The 20,788-nt window shown below is 46.6% G+C and overlaps 1 protein-coding gene and 1 long non-coding RNA gene across 24 annotated transcripts in view; one reads left to right on the forward strand and one right to left on the reverse strand.

Annotated features, from left to right (window-relative positions):
- Nucleotides 1-20,788, forward strand: part of Dst (dystonin) — a 290,647-nt gene that overhangs the window by 224,922 nt on the left and 44,937 nt on the right. For 18 of the 23 annotated variants that reach the window (XM_048347587.1, XM_048347588.1, XM_048347569.1 and 15 more), the window contains 11 exons: nt 2,209-2,370; nt 3,562-3,732; nt 6,305-6,471; nt 7,689-7,848; nt 8,047-8,373; nt 8,935-9,019; nt 10,125-10,363; nt 11,683-11,889; nt 17,248-17,367; nt 17,505-17,612; nt 18,767-18,985. In XM_048347587.1, coding sequence (XP_048203544.1) covers nt 2,209-2,370; nt 3,562-3,732; nt 6,305-6,471; nt 7,689-7,848; nt 8,047-8,373; nt 8,935-9,019; nt 10,125-10,363; nt 11,683-11,889; nt 17,248-17,367; nt 17,505-17,612; nt 18,767-18,985 — 1,965 coding nt within the window. The remainder of the gene's footprint in view (nt 1-2,208; nt 2,371-3,561; nt 3,733-6,304; nt 6,472-7,688; nt 7,849-8,046; nt 8,374-8,934; nt 9,020-10,124; nt 10,364-11,682; nt 11,890-17,247; nt 17,368-17,504; nt 17,613-18,766; nt 18,986-20,788) is intronic. The other 5 variants (XM_048347576.1, XM_048347579.1, XM_048347592.1 and 2 more) reach the window with 1 other exon arrangement.
- Nucleotides 3,914-17,926, reverse strand: LOC125352472. Its single transcript, XR_007211171.1, has 3 exons — nt 17,699-17,926; nt 5,573-5,577; nt 3,914-3,923 (listed from the first exon to the last, which is right to left on the reverse strand). It is a non-coding gene; the product is annotated as an uncharacterized LOC125352472 (long non-coding RNA).

Consider the following 20,788-nt stretch of genomic DNA (forward strand, 5'->3'; position numbering starts at 1 on the left):
GATCTTTCACTCTTGGTAAGTGGCCATAGCTACTTCCTAGAAGTAGAAACCTTGAAAGTAACATAGAAAAAAAAAGAGTCTTGTATTGAAATTTTGTCTTCATCTTGTTGCAACTTCTTATCAGGAATTTAAAACCTCGCAAATTTATGAAAACCTTTTCAATTCTTCCTTTGGGAGGCAGGAGTCCTATAATTGCTTAGATTATGTATAATTGATGTTTAAAACATTTAGTATTTTTTTTTTTTTTTTGGCCAGTCCTGGGCCTTGGACTCAGGGCCTGAGCACTGTCCCTGGCTTCTTCCCGCTCAAGGCTAGCACTCTGCCATTTGAGCCACAGCGCCACTTCTGGCCGTTTTCTGTATATGTGGTGCTGGGGAATCGAACCTAGGGCCTCGTGTATCCGAGGCAGGCACTCTTGCCACTAGGCTATATCCCCAGCCCCAACATTTAGTATTTTTGTATAGAGAACAGCTAGCCAGTATGGAAATTGTTTATAATGGATTTTCTGTGGAAAAAAAAATCAGCTTGGACTTTTGGCTACCAAGGGACTTGTAGAGGAAATGATCACCAATTTGTAGCAACACAGGAGTGTCCTGTGTCCGAGGCAGCAGGCCAGGGTCTGCAAAGTGTGTCTCCTGCAGCCGCCTCATCTTGCAAAGCTGTGTTTTCGTACTGTGCTTGTGATTTTCTTCTGGATGCTATTTTGTGGTGCGGGTGGCCTTGTGGCCTCGGGGACCCCAGGGCCTGGTGCCTGCGAAGCAAGTGCTCTACCACTGAGCCCCAGCCTTAGCCCTCAAGTGTTGTTGGGATAGATATGCCTTTATTCCGTTGCCATATGTTCTGTTTAACCATTCCTTGATTGTTTATAATGACTCAGAGTGCCCAACCATATTTTACCCTAATATTTGCCTGCAATTTCCTTTTCTTAGTGAAAATAATAGATATTCCTCATGCGTTCTCCAGGCTCCACATTGTAAACATTTATGCTGACTGACTGTGAATGAGCTGATGTGCCTGCCCCCCAGTGTTATCTGATAAGACACTGATGACATCCACCCGAACACACAACTGTAATTTTCCTACACCGTTATCAATTCAGCAAATAAATATTGGGTCCCTGTTTCATTCAAGACACTGTGCTAGGCCCCCAAGGCCTAGAACTGGGGTGAAGGAGGTGGACAGCAATGGAGTATGACGTGTACTGCGGCACGTTGGGCCCCGAGTTGGCTGGGGAGCACGGGCGAGTGCATGCCCAGTGGCAGGAGGCGGGGAGGAGAGCCAGGGCTGCTGGGCAGGTGACGCGTGATAGGCCTGGGGGAGGGCCCCGCACCCCTTCCGAATGACTCCAGGGCTGCGTGCATTGGACCCCAGCCATTTCCTCACACCCTTGTCTTTTTCTGTCCTGCTCGTGCCCTTGGAGCCCCTGGCAGGCCATGCTTGGCTTTTCCTGTCCCTGTGCTTGGGCACCTCTGGCAGGCCATGCGCTTGGCATCTAGGCCCACTTCATCTTGCCGGTGACCTCCACCGCCACATTGGGTCTCCAGCTCGTAGCATCTGCCCTCATGAGCACTTCAAGGGAGTCCTTGCCCAGCAGGGCCCATCTTGGGTCCATCCTAGCGTATGTCTGCTTAGTGTTTTCTGAAATCTCGAATCTATCTTAGCACGTTTCTCCTGTTTTCTTTAGATAACTATTGTTTTATATGACCAGAGGCACAGAGGCACCGGCACCTTTGTGTTCCTCCCCTAAGAGTAGCTTCCTTTGGTCTGCTGTGCCCTTAGAGTTTTCTCAAATCTTGTGTCCATCTTACTGCTTTTCTCCTTAGCATTTTCCAGAACTCTTTTACTAGAGTTAATTGGAGATAATAGTTCTCTCCTGCTTTGATAATGAAGCACTAAGGAGAAGACACATAATTCTGTCTTCTTGATTTTATGAGTAATCTGATTTGATATACTTAGCATATCACTCTCTGGTATCCCCAGTAGCTTTGATATGCTGCAGATTTATTTTTGTGTCTTGGTTTTTTTCTTCTTTGCACTGATACTGTTACTCAGAAGGTAGCCATGGCACAGGAATAGACGCTGACCATTAAACCTTTACCTCTGCAATATTTGATAGTGTTGACTACATGATAGCTAAGTAAATGCTCATTATGCATTGGATCGTTACTTGATACTAGAACCCTTACCGTCACCGTTCTTCCAATGTAGGTGTTTCAGAAAGAAGAGGTGGAGCCTCTGCAGGTGCAGCAGCAGGATGTGAACTGGCTGGGCCAAGGTCTCATTCAGAGCGCTGCCAAGAGCACCAGCACCCAGGGCCTGGAGCAGGACCTGGACGAGGCCAACGCACGGTGGAAGACGCTCAACAAGAAGGTATGCCCTCCCTCCTCCCTCACTGCTCTCCACCGTGAGCATGGGCGTAGTCACCGTCGTCTGCTCTTCACGTGGCTGCACACCGCGCGGCCCACCCGCGGGCAGGGCGGGGCCGCACACGACTGCAGTGAACTGGGAGGACTAGGGCCCATCCCCGCCACTGTCGCACCAAGACGGAGGCACAGCCACAGACACCACAGCTGTTCTGCCACGAAAGCGTGTGCACCTCTACGGGCAGGCAGCCTCTTAGCCCCAGAAAGTCACTAGTGGAACAGATGATGGCTCAGTGTTGCCGGATAGTCTGGAATCTCTGTCTCTGCGAAATCCACTCATCCATGCATTGGACTAGCTTCACTCTGTCAAAGAGAAAGAAGCTACGCCTCTCTGTAGACTCTGATCTCCAAACACCAGTGTAGCTACAAGAGGCAGATCCCACCCCTTCCTAAACTCCCATCACCGAGTACACCAGAAATAGTGCCCTGACATCTTAATGTCGGCACGCAGTGGCAGGCATCTTTTACTGTGACATCAGGGATGAGAGGGTCTGCCTGGGCTAGCGGTCCTCATTCCGTGTGTGGACTGCGGCCCCTCTTCAGAGGTGGTGACGGCTCAGTGGGATAGTAGTAGTGTTAGTGTTGGTCCTATGTTTTGCACAGATTTAAACCCTGTCACTCTTTAAAGTCGGTTCCTGTTGTAGTGTTGTCTAAACAAAACTGGAATGCAGTGTTGGATGTAAATATGTTTCATGAGGTCTCAAGTACCATGCCAACTACAGCTTTGTTCCTTGAGGAAATAACCCAGGTAGAACATAGAAACTCCATTTTCTTGAAAACCAGTTCCTAGCACTTTTCAGAGGGGCCCGAGAGCCGGGACAGAGCAGAGTTTAGTTGGCTATCTTACAGTTACTTTACTTAGCAAAATAAAATTCTGAGTCTTTCTGCTACAATGCTTTCTTGCAACCTGAGTTCTGTCCTTATGCCTGATACTCCGCAGTAGAAAGGAAAGACTGATCACAGTGGTAAGGATGAAAATCCAGTTCACGCATTGCTCGTCACACCGGGGAACCAGTGTCCTTGCGACGACTGTCCTCCGCGGCCCCTCTGCGTTGGGGCCCCGCCTTCAGCGCCTCAGCTCCGGGGCCTGCTTGCGGAGCTGCCCACCCTGCTGAGCGAGCTGACCCGTCCCTTGCAGGTGGCGCAGCGGGCGGCGCAGCTGCAGGCCGCCCTGCTGCACTGCGGGAGGTTCCAGGATGCTCTGGAGTCCCTGCTCAGCTGGATGGCAGACACGGAGGAGCTGGTGGCCAATCAGAAGCCTCCCTCGGCAGAGTTCAAAGTGGTGAAAGCCCAGATCCAGGAGCAGAAGGTGAGTCAGTGACACCATTGTGTGGTTGCATGTTAACTCTGAATGGTGGAGAGTTTAACATGTGCCTTCAGATTTATATTGATAGGGTATCTAGTCAGCTGGTCCTTGTCAGTCGTCAGCCATCACTTGCTAAACATCCACCCTGGAGAGTTGTTGGCATAAGCACTAAGGAAATAAAACCACACAGGTCCCTCAAGGAGCCCGAAGCTCGGTGGGAAGGAAGGGGCTAGGGAGAAAGACCACAAGTGAATCTGAAGGCTGCCACACGGGTGATGTGGCCGGCAGGGCGCCAGGTGGGCGGGCGGGGCTGTGTGCACGGAGGACATCAGGGAGAGGACTTCCCCAGCGGGGGTCGGGGGGGCCTGGGCAGGCATTCCGCTGTCCTCTCACACGGGAGGCTGGTTGTGGGAGGTTAGCCCATGAACGAGGCCATTGTTGGACTGGATCTGCCCAGGTTTTGTGGCCATGCTCGCCCACGATGACCCACCCGGGGAAAGCTGACCTCCACAGGGCTGAGGACTTGGCATGCACAGCTGCGTCCTGCGCAGAGCATTCAGTGACCTTGTGGGGCGGTGGCAGGGCTGCTCTAGGTCTCTCAGCACCGGCAAGGTTCTCCTGCCCAGCTGTAAAGACAAGGAAGTGCATGACTTCTAGTTTAATGTTTTGCAAATAGAAGTCACATAATTAAAATTTAACTTATCTTTCTACCTCTGGCTTATCTCAGTTAGCAAAGCTGGTAATAATATGTATTTCAACATTGCCAAAAGCTTTACAATGTTCTGAGTGTAGAAGGCAGGCAAGTAGAAGGGGTGTGAGGTGCTAGACAGGGTGCGTAGCTTGATTGAATCTTCTCATAGTGATGTACACAGCAGAATGTTATGTGGTAGCTCCAATACGTACAGCTACCGTTTCTCAGTTAAGAATTTTTAAATGTTTCCACATTTGGCCACATTTCTAAAAAGAATTTAAAACACATTGCTTGGGGCTGGCTGGCATAGCAGCTCGGTGGCAGGGAACTCACCTCGCTGGCCGAAGGCCCTGGGTTCTGCTCTTAGTTTCTTATACCCAAAAGTCTTTGAAAGCTTTAACATGCTATTACAAATAAAATGAGAAGTAAAGATTAAGGAAGTAGAACTGGAAATTTATTGCATTTATGTGATTTTTGAAATTATTACCATTGGTAGCTTAAAGTTCCTCTCTGTATTAACAGGGATTAACCAATAAAAATCTACTTGTTGATTTGTGTGTGTGTGTGCCTGTGCTACTGGGATTTTGAACTTAGGGCCCTGTGCTTGCTAAACAGGTTTTCTACCACTTAGGCCACACTCCCAGCCCTGATTGTGCCTTTGTAATCTCCAGAATCTTTGCTGTTGAAGTAACCCACTCAGTTCTAAGCCCCTGTTGCACTTTTCTCTGTATGAGAATGCAGACCTTTGTCAAGAGAACATGCTATCATGCGATCTTCCTTTGAAACACGCCTCCTCTTCCCACCTGCCAAGGTCCTATCCTGATCCCCAATCATCTTTCACTTTTTACTTCTGGGTCATTGCTGAATCTCAATCTTTGATTATGGGTCAGGGCCAGGCGGAAGAGGCCTTCCTTATTTAATGTTGGAGACACACTTTCTGTGCACAGTGGTTGGCCCCATGATGTTTGTTTTGAATAGATGAGATACACCATGTTAATTCTGAGTTCTGGCTCCCTAGATCAAACACTGTTGTTGGAGTGTGTAATTAGAATTAAGTTGACTGTTGGGTGCTGCTATACCCTGAAGTGTGTGGTCTTACTTGGTTTACTTTTGAGATTCCTCACCTGTCTTTCTGGAAAGATAGGCAAGCACACTTTCTTCTAGTTTCCATTCTCTGATAGGATTTAAGTTGCTACTTACACTTGCTACTTAGATAGTGACCTCCCATTTTTGCCCTGTTAACTTCTCAGCCTGGTCTGAGTCTTAACTGCATTGCCTATTAGGGGATGTGTAGTATGGAAAAGAGTTTGAAAGACAATGGTTTGTAGTATTTTTTATTATTTCAGCAGAGCAGATAATTATTGAGTGGCTAGGTGATTCTGGTTTCATTCAAGTAAGAGGGTCAGTACTTGTCCTATTTATTTTATTTACTTTTCCTATTTATTGGGGTTATTCCAAGTCTTTTTTTTTAAGTTTTTATTATAAAACTGATGTACAGAGAGGTTACAGTTTCACACGTTAGGCATTGTCCAAGTCTTATATTAGAACTCAGTACTAAAGATGTTAGCCTCAACAATGTCTACTTAAAAAACAAACCCTACCTTGTGTCTGCCTCAGTTTCAGTGAATGATTGAGCCAAATTAGTTATTTTTAGGCCTCCACTCCTTAAGTCCTTTGATGCATGCATCCATATAAACTATGTATCTCTGTCACATATCAAAAGTATGTAAAATAGGGCAGGGGGGGTCTCATGGCTCCAATGGTAGCACATCTGCCTAGAACGCATGAGTCCCTGTGTTCAAACCCCAGTACCAGCCCTCTAAATACCTAAAGCACATTTTGTTTGTGTTCGTTTCATGTATGTTCTTAATGTCTTGCCTCAAGCTTCTCCAACGATTATTGGATGACCGCAAGTCTACCGTGGAGGTTATCAAGCGGGAGGGAGAAAAGATCGCTGCCACTGCGGAGCCCGCGGACAGGGCGAAGGTGGTGAAGCAGCTGGGCCTGCTGGACAGCAGATGGGAGGCCTTGCTGGGGAAAGCAGAGGCCAGGTAACGCATAGCGCAGGTCGCCGCCCTTCCCTCGGACCCCGAGGCTCCGTGTGTGGGTGTCCACCCTCCTCATCCTACACGGGTCAGCCTCCATCTCCAAAACAGCCACCAAAAAGCAGGGCTAGAGGCATGACGCAAGTGGTAAAGCCCTGGGCAAGCGAACACAAGGTCCTGCGCACAAAATCCAGTATTGCAAAAAAGAAAAAAAATCATTACAAAGCCTTCATTTCCATTGATTCCAGATAGGCATTTGAATTTAGAAAAAAAAGGAGTCATAACTAGAGATAATCCAGAAGTTACAAGGAAACGTGGTTCCATTAAAGATCTTTCAAATGTTTTATGTATGTATAGTTTGTAATATAGCCATACAGTAGTAGTATAAAGTTGCCCCAATTTCTGTAACTCACTTTACAGCTAACTTCTCGAGTCCTGTAATTCACTGGGAATTAAGGTTGAGGCATCAGGTTAACCCAGTACTGCTCTCAATCGTGACGCAGGTCCTGACACAATGATTGGACTAGATGCTGCACCCAGGGCTCTGCTCTGTACTGCATGGTCCCTGAGCGTTAGGGGAAAGCTGAGGGCTGAGAAAGCAGATTTGGACCCGGGGCCTCTGCAGCCGAGTAGAGTTCTCCAAAACTGCTCCAGCCCTTACATAAAGTTGAGGAACTCATGTCTGCTCATGATAGTGTGATCCATGAAGCATTAACCACTGCTTCTGGCTTGTGTACCAGACACTGTGCTTTTATGAAGTAGTGTTTGCCCCGAAATCAGGGAAGCTGTGCATGGGTCGTGTGACCGCTTGGTTAAACAGCCTCCCTTACTGGTATGAAGTGAGTACATGCGTGCTGTAATAGACACAGGTGGCGTCTGCGCTCAGCCTGTCTTCCTCTTTGTCTTTGCTGTGTGGCTGTTGATAGCTATAACAGGGCTGTAACGATGCCCATAAGTGCTAGCATCATTGTTAGAAAAGATTGCTTCAGACCTCCATGAGGTTCAGGTATGTGGGGATGGATGCTTTGTTGTTGAACTGTATTTAATGTAAGAACTATTATGACATGCCCTTTAGATGGTAGATTGAAATTTTATCCTTAGGGGGCTGTCTACACAAAAAACAAAACATGGATGACAGAGTGGAAGAACATGAGTGAAGATTTTTGTTGACCATTTCATGCATTCTTCCTCACTGACTGACCTTCATCCTGGCACATTTACAGGAATCGTCAGTTGGAAGGTATCTCAGTGGTAGCCCAGCAGTTTCATGAAACCTTAGAACCGCTGAATGACTGGCTGACGACTGTAGAGAAGAGGCTGGCAAACTGCGAGCCCATAGGAACCCAAGCATCCAAACTGGAGGAGCAAATTGCCCAGCACAAAGTAAGATGCAAAGCACACACCCGCCAGACACACTTTTCCATTTATTTTATGGCTTTGTGACATGAGTTTGAGTTATGTGTTACTGTTTTGTTTTGGCATACTTTCCAACGAAATCATTCTCAAATGTCATTTAAGTTCTGTTTTCATTTTTGATTTGTCCATTCTTTTATTTTCTTCCTTTTTTTAAACTTCATGTAGGCCTTAGAAGATGACATCATGACTCACAATAAACATTTACACCAGGCTGTTAGCATTGGCCAGTCCTTAAAGGTTTTGAGCTCCAGGGAGGATAAGGATATGGTGCAGAGTAAACTAGACACCTCGCAAGTGTGGTACATTGAGATTCAAGAGAGAAGTCACAGCAGGTCTGAGCTCCTCCAGCAGGCCTTATGTAATGCTAAGATTTTCGGGGAGGATGAAGTTGAGCTGATGAACTGGCTGAATGAAGCGCATGGCAAGCTCAGCCAACTCAAAGTCCAGGAGTGCAGCCCCGAGGGACTGTGGAAGCAGCAGGCCGAGCTTCGGGTATTTTGATTTATTTTATTTAAGTTTGTGTTTTTCTTTCATTTCTGTTGTTATTATTTTATCTTTCTTATTTCTGCATTCTTTCCTGTCCATTTTGATTTGTGTGATTGGCTGTACTCAGGAAAACATTCTGCTTGTGTATACAGGATTCGTGTACGGTTGCTCTTCTGTCTCACCTAGAGCAGTCCGATCACAGACCGTCTCAGAGGCGCTTCTTTGGTTGCTTTTAAATGAGAATTTAGTTTATTCAGTTAGCTGGTTTTTCCTTTTGTGGTTTGTGATTTTACTGTGGCCCGCGGGTGCCTCAGTCCTCCCACATTGCCAGTTGTCATAAGGCCCTAAGCATCTTCCAGAAAGGAGGGTGTGAGCAGGGGTGGGACGGGAAGAAGAGGGGAACCGAGAGGACAGTGGCGATGTCTGAGTGTGTGAGGTGTGGGCCCACGCGCGCCTCTGTGAGACCTAGGTTCTCAGAGGTGAGAGATGAAAAGTTCTCTGAGAAGAATGAGCGATGACACCGATTGCAGTCTCTCCCCCATGTGAACATGCTTCCTGTGTTTGCAGATTCTACAAGAGGACATCCTACTCCGGAAACAGAGTGTGGATCAGGCACAACTGAATGGCTTAGAACTACTCAAACAAACCACAGGTGAGAGAACAGAGCCCAGTTGAGACCTCTCACAAATCATATTAGTGTATCGTCGGCACGTGCATCACCTTTGAAAGACTTCAGAAGTAGAGGGAAGGGCAGATGAGCCTTCTCTAAGACAGAGATCTGTACTTGGCTTTGAGGGCCAGTCAAGAGGGCTTTGGAGTTCAGTCCTCCTTTTTTTCTCATGATCTCATTTGAGCTCTTTGTGGACTCTGTATGCATTACTCATCACTTAAAGAGCTTTGGCAGAGAAGCCCATGACGGTCACCTTAGCCCTCCACTCTAGAAGGGGGGCAGACAAATGTGCAGGTGGTGGACAGTGTGGTTTTATTTAAAAAGTAGATTGCTTCACAATGATTCATGCTGTGGCAACCCACCAACTTGCTACCACCATGCTGGAGTCACTGTGAAACAGATAGATTGTTTAATATCTACATAAGAAGAGAGTGTCACACAGCTCAGAGAAACGTTGCTTCAGAGGCACTCTGGCCACTGGAAAGTACCACTTTCAAATCTATATGCAGTTCAGTAACGTGTGCAAGGGGAGATGGTGTGTACTAGGGAGAGGAAACGTGCTAGGGGAGATGACACGAGTACTAGGAACGATTACCCTTACTTGTCAGAGTTGGAGGAATGCTAACTAGTATAGAACCCTGAACTAGGAATGTGAAGTTAAGGATACATTTTCTGTATGTCTGTAAGGGAAGCAGAGGCTGGCAAGAATTCTCTGGAAAAGTGCACGTGGGTAATGAGAGGTTACGCATTCTGCTACAGGCGGTAGCAGCTTGTGAGCCAAGGAAGCCTATGAGCTTCCTCACCCAGACCTCAGCCTGTTTTGCCCCTGACCTTTGCAAGCTGGAGGCGTGGCGAGCCAATGCCAAGATGCATGGCATGCCCCTTCCCATGGGGCAGCAGGCACAGTGCCCCGCCCCGTGTTTCCATTTGTACTTCTGGAGCTGATTAGATTTTCTAGCAGCACGGAAAAGATAAAAACCTGAGCGAGAGCTTCTTTGGGTCACATCATCTTCAGGGATGTGCACAGTGTTCCTGAAGAAACCCTTCTCCCCTTTTCCTAAGGAAACAGCTGTCTTTGCCATTTTAGGTGATGAAGTTGTAATCATCCAAGATAAATTGGAAGTCATTAAAGCAAGGTACAAAGACATTACAAAGCTGAGCAGCGACGTGGCGGAGACTCTGGAGCAAGCCCTGCAGCTCTCCAGGCGGCTGCACACCACGCACGAGGAGCTGAGCACCTGGCTGGGCCAAGTGGAGGTGGAAATGCTCTCCTTTGAGTCACAGGTTCAGAAAGCGGAAGCAAGCCAGGCGCAGGCCCGACAGAAGGTAGACCTGGTGCATTCCACCTCCTCCTCTGGCTGTCCTCTAGTCTTACCCACATGGGAATGGAATCATTTTTCTTCCTGGCATTGCTAGGGTGCTGAAGGATGGGTGAGGACCGAGGACCTAGAGCAAGTTGGCAGCAAACCAACCACATACATCCTCAGGAACCCAAAGATGAAAATGAAGTCTTAGAGTTTGTGTCAAGAGTGTTGTGGTTGCCAGACTAGACTGACACATCAGGAACGGAAAGATAAAGACCAGAAAAAGTACAAATGATCACTATTTAAGTGCAATTAACATCGAATGGGGTCATAACTTTTCTGTCTGATAGAGGTGTAGCACAGAATAGATTTTTCTGGCTGGAGCTGCCCTTGGAGACCTTCTTATTCTCACACACCAGCCTCTGACCTCATCATCCCGGTATACAACTGTCCATAGTATATAATGGTCCCTGGAGTACAGTTGTCCCTGGTTTATGGCTGTCCCTGATATACAATTGTCCGTAGTGTACGATTGTCCCTGGTGTATGGTCGTCCCTGGTGTTTGATTGTACCTGGAATACAATCATCCCTGAAGTACAATTGTCTCTGGAGTACAGTTGTTCCTACTGTATGATTGTCTCTAGTGTATGATCGCCCCTGGTATACAATCATCCCTGGTGTATGATTGTTCCTGGAGTCATAGGGCTGGGGGTCAGACCCACCAAGCCTGCAATGACTTTATATCAGTGTGTCCTGATTTTGAAGGTCACTTAATTCTGGCTCAGGATACCCTCACTCTCCTTGTCTTTTACCTGAGCACATAGAGGTTCCCAGAAAGCTAAGAATGGTACATGTGAACTTGCTTGGTTTTGTTTTGCCATTTTTAAATATATTAAACATCATAGCTAAAATCTTGCTGCTACATTAGCAAATAAATTGTTGTTTGCACTTCTCTAGAGACAATTTCCTTCTTTTAAAACAGTCATAAATAACAAATAAATATTCATTTAATTTTTTATTTTGAGCTGGTGCAAGGGCTTGAACTCCGAGCCTTGTACTCTCACTCTGCTTTTGTGCCCTCGCTCTGCTTTTTCCATCACACCTACCACTTGAGCTATGCCTCCACTCAGGTATTTTTGGTGGTTCGTTGGAGATGGAGTCTGGCTGACTTTTCTGTCTGGGCTGTTTTTGAATTGCAGTTTTCCAGGTCTCAGCCTCCTGAGTGGCTAAGACAATATTTTATTTAACTCAGCTGTAATGAAGACACCAAAAGCATGGCCTTGTGGGCCAGCAAAGGACTTTGCCTGTTGAGACTCTTACCATGAATTTGTATGTCTTCAGGAACTGAAAAAGGAAATTAAGAACAACAAAGCCTTATTGGACTCCCTGAATGAAGTCAGCACCGCCTTGCTGGAGCTGGTCCCCTGGAGGGCCAGAGAGGGGCTGGAGAGAATGGTAGCTGAGGACAATGAGCGCTACCGGTTGGTGAGCAACTCCATCACTCAGAAGGTAGAGGAGATCGATGCTGCCATTCTGCGGTCACAGCAGGTAGGGACACACGGTTTGTACCTAGGAAATAAATTCCCCCCTGCTGTTTCTGGAGCCCTTACCTGAACAAAGATGCCTGTTAGCAGAGTTTCCAACCTTCCCCTGTGCTTCAGAGCTGAAAGGTAGAGTTTGAAGAGGATTTGGTGGGGCCAAGTGTGACCACACCGCCCGCAGCCATCTGCCTGTTGCTTCCAGCCCTTCTCTCCAAACAGCATGCCTTTTGTCTACAGAGCAGTGTATGGCTGGTGTTAGTTTTACACCTCAACTGAGCCTGATCTTTGCCAGAAAGCATTTTGAATTGACTGTGTAAGTCAGTTTTAACTGTTCACTTATAAAGCGATGCCAAAGGCAGAGTATTGTTTGGTAAAAGGAAGCAGTTTGGTTGCTGATGTGGGTTTTTTCCAACGATGATTGAAGGGGAAAACCTGACAGTGTCTGGCCTGTCTGGATCACAGTTTGTAGTCCGAGTTTTAGAGGCTCTCTGCCCTCAGCCACAGCCCACAGAAGGCGCTGAGCTGCCGTGCGGACCTGGGGGTGGGCATTTGTAGCACATTTGCATTCGCTTCTGTTCAGATCTCTGTGCTATTTACATTAAGTCATCACACTCTGATTGCAAGCCTGGAATGAGGGGAGTGTGGTCTTGCTAGGAACTTTAATTGGGACTCAGAAAAGTTTGCAACTGGGGCTGGGAATATGGCCTAGTGGCAAGAGTGCTTGCCTCCTACACATGAAGCTCTCGGTTCGATTCCCCAGCACCACATATATGGAAAACGGCCAGAAGGGGCGCTGTGGCTCAGGTGGTAGAGTGCTAGCCTTGAGCGGGAAGAAGCCAGGGATGGTGCTCAGGCCCTGAGTCCAAGGCCCAGGACTGGCCAAAAAAAAAAAAAAAAGTTTGCAACTAAGCTTTTATTAACACAGACCAAACACATGACGCGCAAATCAAGCCAATTATCCAGGGAGCATCCAGACTCAGTGTTCTAATGTGATTCTGCAGACAGCACCCCACTCCCTGTCTTAGTATTGTTCTGTAGAGTTACAAAAGCTGATGAAATACCATGATAACAAGGCTCTGCCCAAGAGCTCTTTGCAAGGGAGGGCATTCATGCCTGAGGAATGTGTTTGCCAGAGACTCTGTTTTCAAAGTCTAGAGGAATTCATATGCCTCATTATAATAGGAAAATAAGGGTGTTTGTAAGTGTGCATGTTTGTTCAAGTATTTAAAAATACTAAATATTTTTTCCACTGAAATTTGTTTCACCATTTTGGACCTGGCACTGAAGATTTCTCTCAAGAGCAGGACGGAACCTCTGACCTCCTGGGAAGTTCGTTGGGGGTGGGGGTGGGGGTTGAATTGGTACAGTGAAAGCGCTGTACCAGCAAGAAATGAGCCTGTGTAAATTGGAATGAAACTTCTTGTTCACTGGGAAATTATTGAATAGCCTCAGTGTTGATCATGTGCATGAGGACTGTGTGATCTGTGCCCCGGCTTTAACAAGCCCCACAATGTGATTGTACTGGCACCCACTTAAAAAGATCAACCCATTTATCATGAGGAGAGCCCAACCTCTCAGTATGTGATGAGGCTGAGCTCCACTGCCCCCCTCCTGCCGTATATACCACGTTTCCTCCCACAGTATATACCACGTATAAACCATGTGGCCTCCCGTGGTATATGCCACATTTCTTCCTGTGGCCTATACCACGTATATGCTACGTGTACACCATGTATCCTCCTGAGGTGTAAACCACGTACCCTCCTGCAGTACATTCCACTTACCTGAGTCAGACACTGCACATGTCCCTGCTTTAGCCTGCACAAAGTAACATGTCTTCATGGCTTTCATTCTCTCATTGAAAATTGCGTTAAATGAACACGTGGAAATGGGTAGAAGCACTTTTGCTTGAAAGACTTACAGATGGGCATGCCCAGTTTCACACCACTGGTGTTCTTACGCCTTAGTTTGCATTATCCTTTGTCTCTTGTGCACCTACGGTTGCGTTTATCAGTCATAGGGTTTGTTGGTTTGGGAATTCTGTGGTCAGTTCTGGGTGCAGCTTATGTAAAGGGCCCCCTAGAACCCCTGATACACATCCCATTGGGCTGGCAGCAGTAATGCCATTAGATCCAGCAGCTCACTGGGCCACTAGCAATCAGGCCTGGAGAAAAATACCACCTGTGTATCTCTTTCAAAGAACCAGAAGGAAACATTCCCCTGTGGAAATGAGATTTGTTTGGACCCTCCAGGTTGTGTTATGAGTAATGAGACACCGAGTGGAAGGAAATGCCAAGCAAAGAAAAGTGATAAGTCCCCCACCCCCACCCCAGCCATGGGAGGGAGGAGGGGGGATGGCCTTCAAGTTAAAGTCCACTCATCACATGGTCTTTCTTAAGACCACTTCTTAGGAAATGTAAAAGCAGTTGCGTAACACAGACTGGAGAAGTTTTTAACTACTGAGTCATAACTTGCCGAGCCTGTGAGAGGTCCTGGGTTCAATCCCCAGCACTGCAATATACATTACATACTATATAATAAATACCACTTAGTGATCTTTGTAGTACTTGGGCCATTTTTGGTGAAATGACATCAGTATCTTGATTCCTGAAGCTCTTAGCATATTCAGGAGCAGAAGAGAGGAGGAGGCACTTCCCGAGGCTGAGCTGCTTGGCTGGGTTAACTTCCCTGCCTCCGTTTTGTGGGCTGCAACTGGCTAGGTGGAAATGTCCAGAGTGTGCAACTGTGGTCTCAATTAAAGGAGATTCTGCGTGTGAAGCTCTTAGAGCAACCTGTTCAACAGACAGCTAGCGACCAGTGCCTGAGAATGTTTCTCAGGAGTCACTAGCATCTTGCACTAACACTAGGAAACTGAGACTAATTCATCTTCACCAGGAGAGAGGTCTGTGGTGAGTTCATCTCTCTCCTGCTCTCCCTTTCTCTCTGCGTCTCTCCCCGCCCCCCCACCCCGCTTTTGTTGGCAGTACTGAGGATTGAGCCCAGAGCATTCCACCACCTGAGTCATACCCCCCTTCCTTTTGCGTGCATCTTGTTTTGGAGATAGTAGGGCCTCTCTCACTTTGCTCAGGCCAGGCTTGAACTCTGTCTGCCTCTGCTTCCTAGGTAGCAGGGATTATGTGCATGCTCTGTCATGGCTAGCCTTATTCTATTGTATTTCTTTGTGGAGACTTTCTATTTTATGGCTGAGGCCTTCCGGTTTTTCATTTAGAACATTTAGAAATGCTTGCTGGAGCATTTTTGTCACTGTAGCTGCCTTAAGTCTTTGGTGATTCTGCCGTCTCTGCCACCTAGACACTGGCATCTACTTACTTATCTTCCATAGTCCAGTTGGAGGTCTTGCGTGAGTGTTGGGCTCTGTCTGTGTCTGTTGAAACTGGTGCATTGCCATTCCAGTTTTTCCATCGTACCATCCTGCACAAGTGAAGTGTAGGGAAAACCCAGTCACAGGCCCTCCTGGGCCCGGCCCACAGCTCTGTACCCTCTGCTCTCTTTTTGGCGCCTGTTCCCAAAGGCTTGAGATGAACTTACCACCAGGAACTGGGAAAGGCTCCTTCACTCCACTGGCCCATAGCCTGTGTTTGTTTGGGTTTTTTTTGTTTTTTGTTTTTTTTTTTTTTGCTTCCTTTGTGGTAATGTGTTTGGCCTCAGAACTTCAGGCTTGCTAGGCAGGTGTTCTACTACTTGACCTCTGCCCCCAGCACTTTCGCCTTTTTTTGTGGTTTTTTTCCAGATAGAATTTTGTGCTAACTTGGTACAGGCACTTGGCAGACCATAATCCTCCTGCTTCTGCTGCCAGAGTAGCTGGCATTATAGGCCTGCACAGCAACACCCAGCTCTAAAACTAGGATTATTTTTTAATCTCGTTTCCTGTCCCCACTTTTCTCTCCCCTCACCCAGTTATTTCCCCCTACTTCCATCTGGATTTCCAGTTTCTCTTATACTCTGAGATGTTCTGGACTTGATGAGCTTCATTGTCTACACACATAATTCTTCCGGCGGAGGCCTGTTGGGTTATTGTCCACCAGATGTCTGTACCTTTCATCTCTGATAACTGTGTCACTAAGGAAAGGCCTTGGGCTTGCAAATGTGGGTGTTGCTTGACCAAGGAATGAACGAGGTGCCAGCAGATTCACATGCAAGGATCTCTTTATTCCAGGGCTGTTTATATAATAGCAAGAGCGTGCAGGGATGCTAAAATGCACTGGAGGTCTTTAAAACCACATTTAAAATAGTATAATGTAGGCCCACTGCCGGTGGCTCACACCCATAATCCTAGCTACCCCAGAAGCTGAGATCTGAGGATCATGGTTTGAAGCCAGGCAGCAGGAAAGTCTGTGAGACTCTTAGTATCTCTAATAAACTACCGACCATTTTTAAAAGGTTGGAAGTGGAGCTATGGCTCAAGTGGTAGAGCACCCAACACGCCATCTGGAAAGGGACAAGATGCAGGAGACAGAAGAGGTTATGGGAACATGGTAGAGTGGTGAACTTGTCAAAGTCCACTGTATGCATACCTGGAATAATCACTGTGAAATCCTCCTTATGCCACTAGTGTATGGTTATTAAGAATAAGATTAAAATTTTTAATTTTTTTAAAAAAATAACTTGGTAGCAGGGCAAAATCTATAACCATGAGCTGGGTACATGGCTCATACCTATCATCCTAACTACTAGGAGGCTGGGATCTGAGGATCCTGGTTCAAAGTCAGCCTGGGTAGAAAAAACTGTGGCTCTTTTCTCTAGTTAACCAGTAAAAATCCGGAAGTAGAGCTCTGGCTCAAGTGGTAGAACACCAGGCTTGAACAGAACAAGCTGAGGGATAGTGGAGTTCAAGCCTTAGCACACAAACCAACAAACAAATGAAATTGACCTGTGAACTACATGGAAGCAAACGTCTGCACTTGCCTCCGGGCACACTGTTTGGTAAGGACAGAGGATCATTCCAGACTTTTTTGGGAGCCTTGTGCGTGGAGAGCAGAGTGCTACCTTTGTACCATGTGAGCAGGGTGACAGACAGGTCAGATGACTAAGATGACTACAGACAGGCCGTGGCAGCTGCCATGTGCAGGAGTCTGCTCATGAGTGCCTTTCTCCTCTGACTGCAAGCAAGGAAGATGGTAGTTCTGGTCATCCTAAATCCGTAGCAGGGAATCAGAAGAGCCTGTGTTTCATTACTCCTGTCTTTATTTCTCAGCCCCTCTCACAGGTTATCTTAGGATGTCATGAAAAGCTAAGCTCAGGGTTTCCACTCGTGTAATAAGGATATTTAATAGGAATGTCACTAGGTATTTTTCTGGCACCAGTTGCAAGACCTTGCTGACCTCATGATTTATCCTTTGTTTAGTTTGACCAGGCAGCTGATGCCGAGTTGTCCTGGATCAGCAACACAGAGAAAAAACTGGTGTCCCTGGGTGACATCAGGCTTGAGCAAGACCAGACCTCCGCCCAGCTGCAAGCCCAGAAGGTGAGGAAAGGCCCAGAATAGATGCCTGGCTAGTCTAGACCCCTCAAGAGAGCCAGATGGTATTTTCAACTACTTTGCCTAATTGTCTTCACTTTCTTCCTTTCTTTCTGTGTTCTCCTTTATTTGGTAAACCACAGACATTCACCATGGAGATTTTGAGACACAAAGATATTATCGATGAACTTGTAAAATCTGGGCACCAAATCATGACCACAGCCACTGAAGAGGAAAAGCAACCAATGAAGGTATCGTCTTGTCCGTGTGCCTGCTGGAGAGGTTCTGAGTGAACAAACAATACGTATGGGCCGAGTTAAATCCTCAGGGCCACCACCACTTATCAGTAGTTTGTGGTTTAATCAGCAAAACCATTAGCTTGCAAATAAAGCATTCCTTAAGCCTCAGAGTAATAGTGATAGTAATGTTCCTTCAAAGCAGCACCAGGAGGACAATCTTTATAATAGGCAGAGAAACTTACAGATCTGAGTCCTAGGTCACCTGGCACATATTGAGCACCCAGTTAAGTGTTAGCTCTATCCTTACCCTTATTATCAGGATGAACTACTGTCGTTAGATACACCAGCCATGGCATAAGCGCTTCTCAAATGCTAAAGCCTCAAATGTGCAGTTCTCTCTACTTTTCCACCGAGGGAAAGGGGTGAGCTGCGTGATGAGGAAGCACCCAGGTGTGTAGCTCTCAAGATCCTGCCGATTGATGTTGAGGCAGCCACAGGGATGTATCTGAGCAGTGAAAGAAATTGGCATGTGGATGGCAGAAAATAAGTTAGGTGCAAGTACCTGTGCCTGGTAGTTACACTCTACAGAGAATCTACTTCTCTGTATTGCAATCTCTCTGATTTCTGGTGGAGGTCCAGACATGAAGAATGCAGATTGTTGTGAAAAATGTCTGTGTCATTCTCTAAGTGTGGATTACTATTGCGCTTTCCCTTGTGCTGTTAGTTTACTGTGAGTTTATGACAGATCATCATGACTGTCTTCTCCAGTGGATGAGCAGCCCAGTGTCCTGTTTGATCCTTATAGACTTTATTGGTTTAGTTGGCTAGCAATTATTACAATTTGACATGCAAAAGGTAGTCTTTATTTTCCTCTAGGAAATAATGTAGATGTTGGTAGAAACCAAATAGAGCTTGTTTTCCAGCCTTAACAGATAGAGAATTATGCTTACTACATTGGGTGAGCTTGGTGTGACATACATAAAAAACTTGAGGTCCTCTTGAAATGAGTGTTTGTATATAGACACTGCTAATCTGATTACTTTTTGTTTCACGTGCATTTGTTGAGAACCTCCTCTGTACCATATATGACCTATGCAGTGCTGGTCACAGCACCAAGATGTGTGCTAGCCAGTATCACAAACATGTTTCTTCATCTGATTTTCCAGAAAAAACTGGACAAGGTATTGAAAAGCTATGATGCCATCTGCCAGATAAACTCAGAGCGGTGTCTGCAGCTTGAACGGGCACAGTCGCTGGTGAGCCAGTTCTGGGAGACATACGAAGAGCTCTGGCCATGGCTGACAGAAACTCAAAGAGTCATCTCTCAGCTCCCAGCCCCCGCCCTTGAGTATGAAACGCTGAGGCAGCAGCAGGAGGAGCACCGGGTGAGTTCAGGGTCAGGGAGAACGTCTCGAAGTTCTTAATGCCATCAGACACCACTCTTGATCTGGGATACTTTAGTGACACCCTGTTCTGACCTCACCAGAGTCCGGCTTCCTAGCAGCTTAGCACATGGCCCAGCACTGCAGTAAGAAGACTATCACATGCTCAATGTATGGCCATAATTGCATCACAGCTTTCATAGAATAACAGACTGTGTTAAACCACCTGGTAGGAAGACAAGTCACAGTTGTAAATGCCAGGTGAATGAACTTGGGAAGAGCTGTCAGCTTATTCCTGTTGGCTAAGTCGTATACTTATATATTGTGGTCAGAGCCATATTGAATACAAAAGAAAAAAAGAGTAGAAATATGTGGACAGCTCATCACACAGACCCATCAGCTTGAAGAAGGTGCAGGATTGGGAATAACTCAAAATAGCCATGTTAGGGAGCCACAAGGAGTACACACAGAGCCATGGAAATGAGTCATGGCCCTGGCTCTGCCCCTGTAGGATTCTTGCTTCTATAAGTGTAGGGAGTACATTTCCAAAGTCTTAAACATTCATGAGCAGCATTACGAAGCCTTGGCTAGTGGTCACTTAATTGTTACTGTCACATGTGATTTTGTAAGGATGTGTATGAGAAAGAGCTAAAGACTGTCAGGAAAAAAATCCTTCTGGGCTTCTTTCTGTGGATGGACTTGTGAGCCTAGAATTGTTCTCCTAGACCTGTACAAGATGTACTTGAAGAGTAATCAGTGCACTCTCGTGTGTGTGTGTGTGATCATTGTGCATGTGTGTGTAAATGTGCGTGTGTTTATGTGAGAAGGAAGGCAGGGTAAGCAGACAGAATGTTAAGTCAGTATATTACATCATTGTTGGGAACATACACCATGCTTACTAACTTTGTTTGCTTCCTTAGTGTATTGGCATTGAAGAATATCCTTAAGTGTTTATTTAGAAGACATACTAGAGAACACTTTAAGGAAAAATGAGAAATTTACAGGGGTTCAGTGTAAAATATTCCACAAGAGGAAGAGGAAACCATGTAGAACTGAATTTAATTTAGTATCAGTGTTTATCTTGCAGAAGTCTTGATGTCTCCTCATTGAATTATTTTTAATGTAAAATACTGCATAGATTTTCTGCTCAGATGGGTGATTTGAATAGGTTTTTATAGCATGGCATCAAGTAGAAAGTCCTGTTATTGAGCTCTAATTTTCAGAATGGAATTGATTCCTCTTTTGCATAGTAGTCAAGCCTGCAGAGCAAGTTAGGATTGCACTAGTACACAGGCCTTGGAGGCAGGCCTTCAGTTTTCAGGGTGCTTGCAGCCCTCTGGCACATTTCCTCTCCAGCTTCATGTCTTCTCACTCTGTTTGTTGAGAAGCTATAGCTGGGAATGAAACACAGCTTGAAGGCTTGGTACCAAATAGTAGGATTCTTAAAATTGTCAGCTGAGTGTGTGCAGTGTGGCTGGCCGCACCCGTGAGCCGGGCCGCCTTCCCCAGGCCCTGCCCCCACGCGCAGGTGCCGGTGGCGTTCCTGGCCTGTTATGGGAGGGTCTTACCCACACCCCAGGCTGGTTACCCGACAGAGGGAGGCACAGACGAGGTCACTCGCAGGTCACTCAGAAGTTTGACCACTCAGAGCCGAGTTTGCTTTTCAAGAATGCCTAGTGGGAATGCATGCAGTGTCTCCACTTCCTTCGCTCATGGGATTCTGTGTGGACGTGTGTGGCGTCTCCACTGGCCTCGTTCATGGGATTCAGCCATGTGGCCATCACCACCTCCATTCTTCCAGACAGC

Source organism: Perognathus longimembris, chromosome 6 (assembly GCF_023159225.1).
Source record: "Perognathus longimembris pacificus isolate PPM17 chromosome 6, ASM2315922v1, whole genome shotgun sequence".
Lineage (NCBI taxonomy): Eukaryota > Metazoa > Chordata > Mammalia > Rodentia > Heteromyidae > Perognathus > Perognathus longimembris.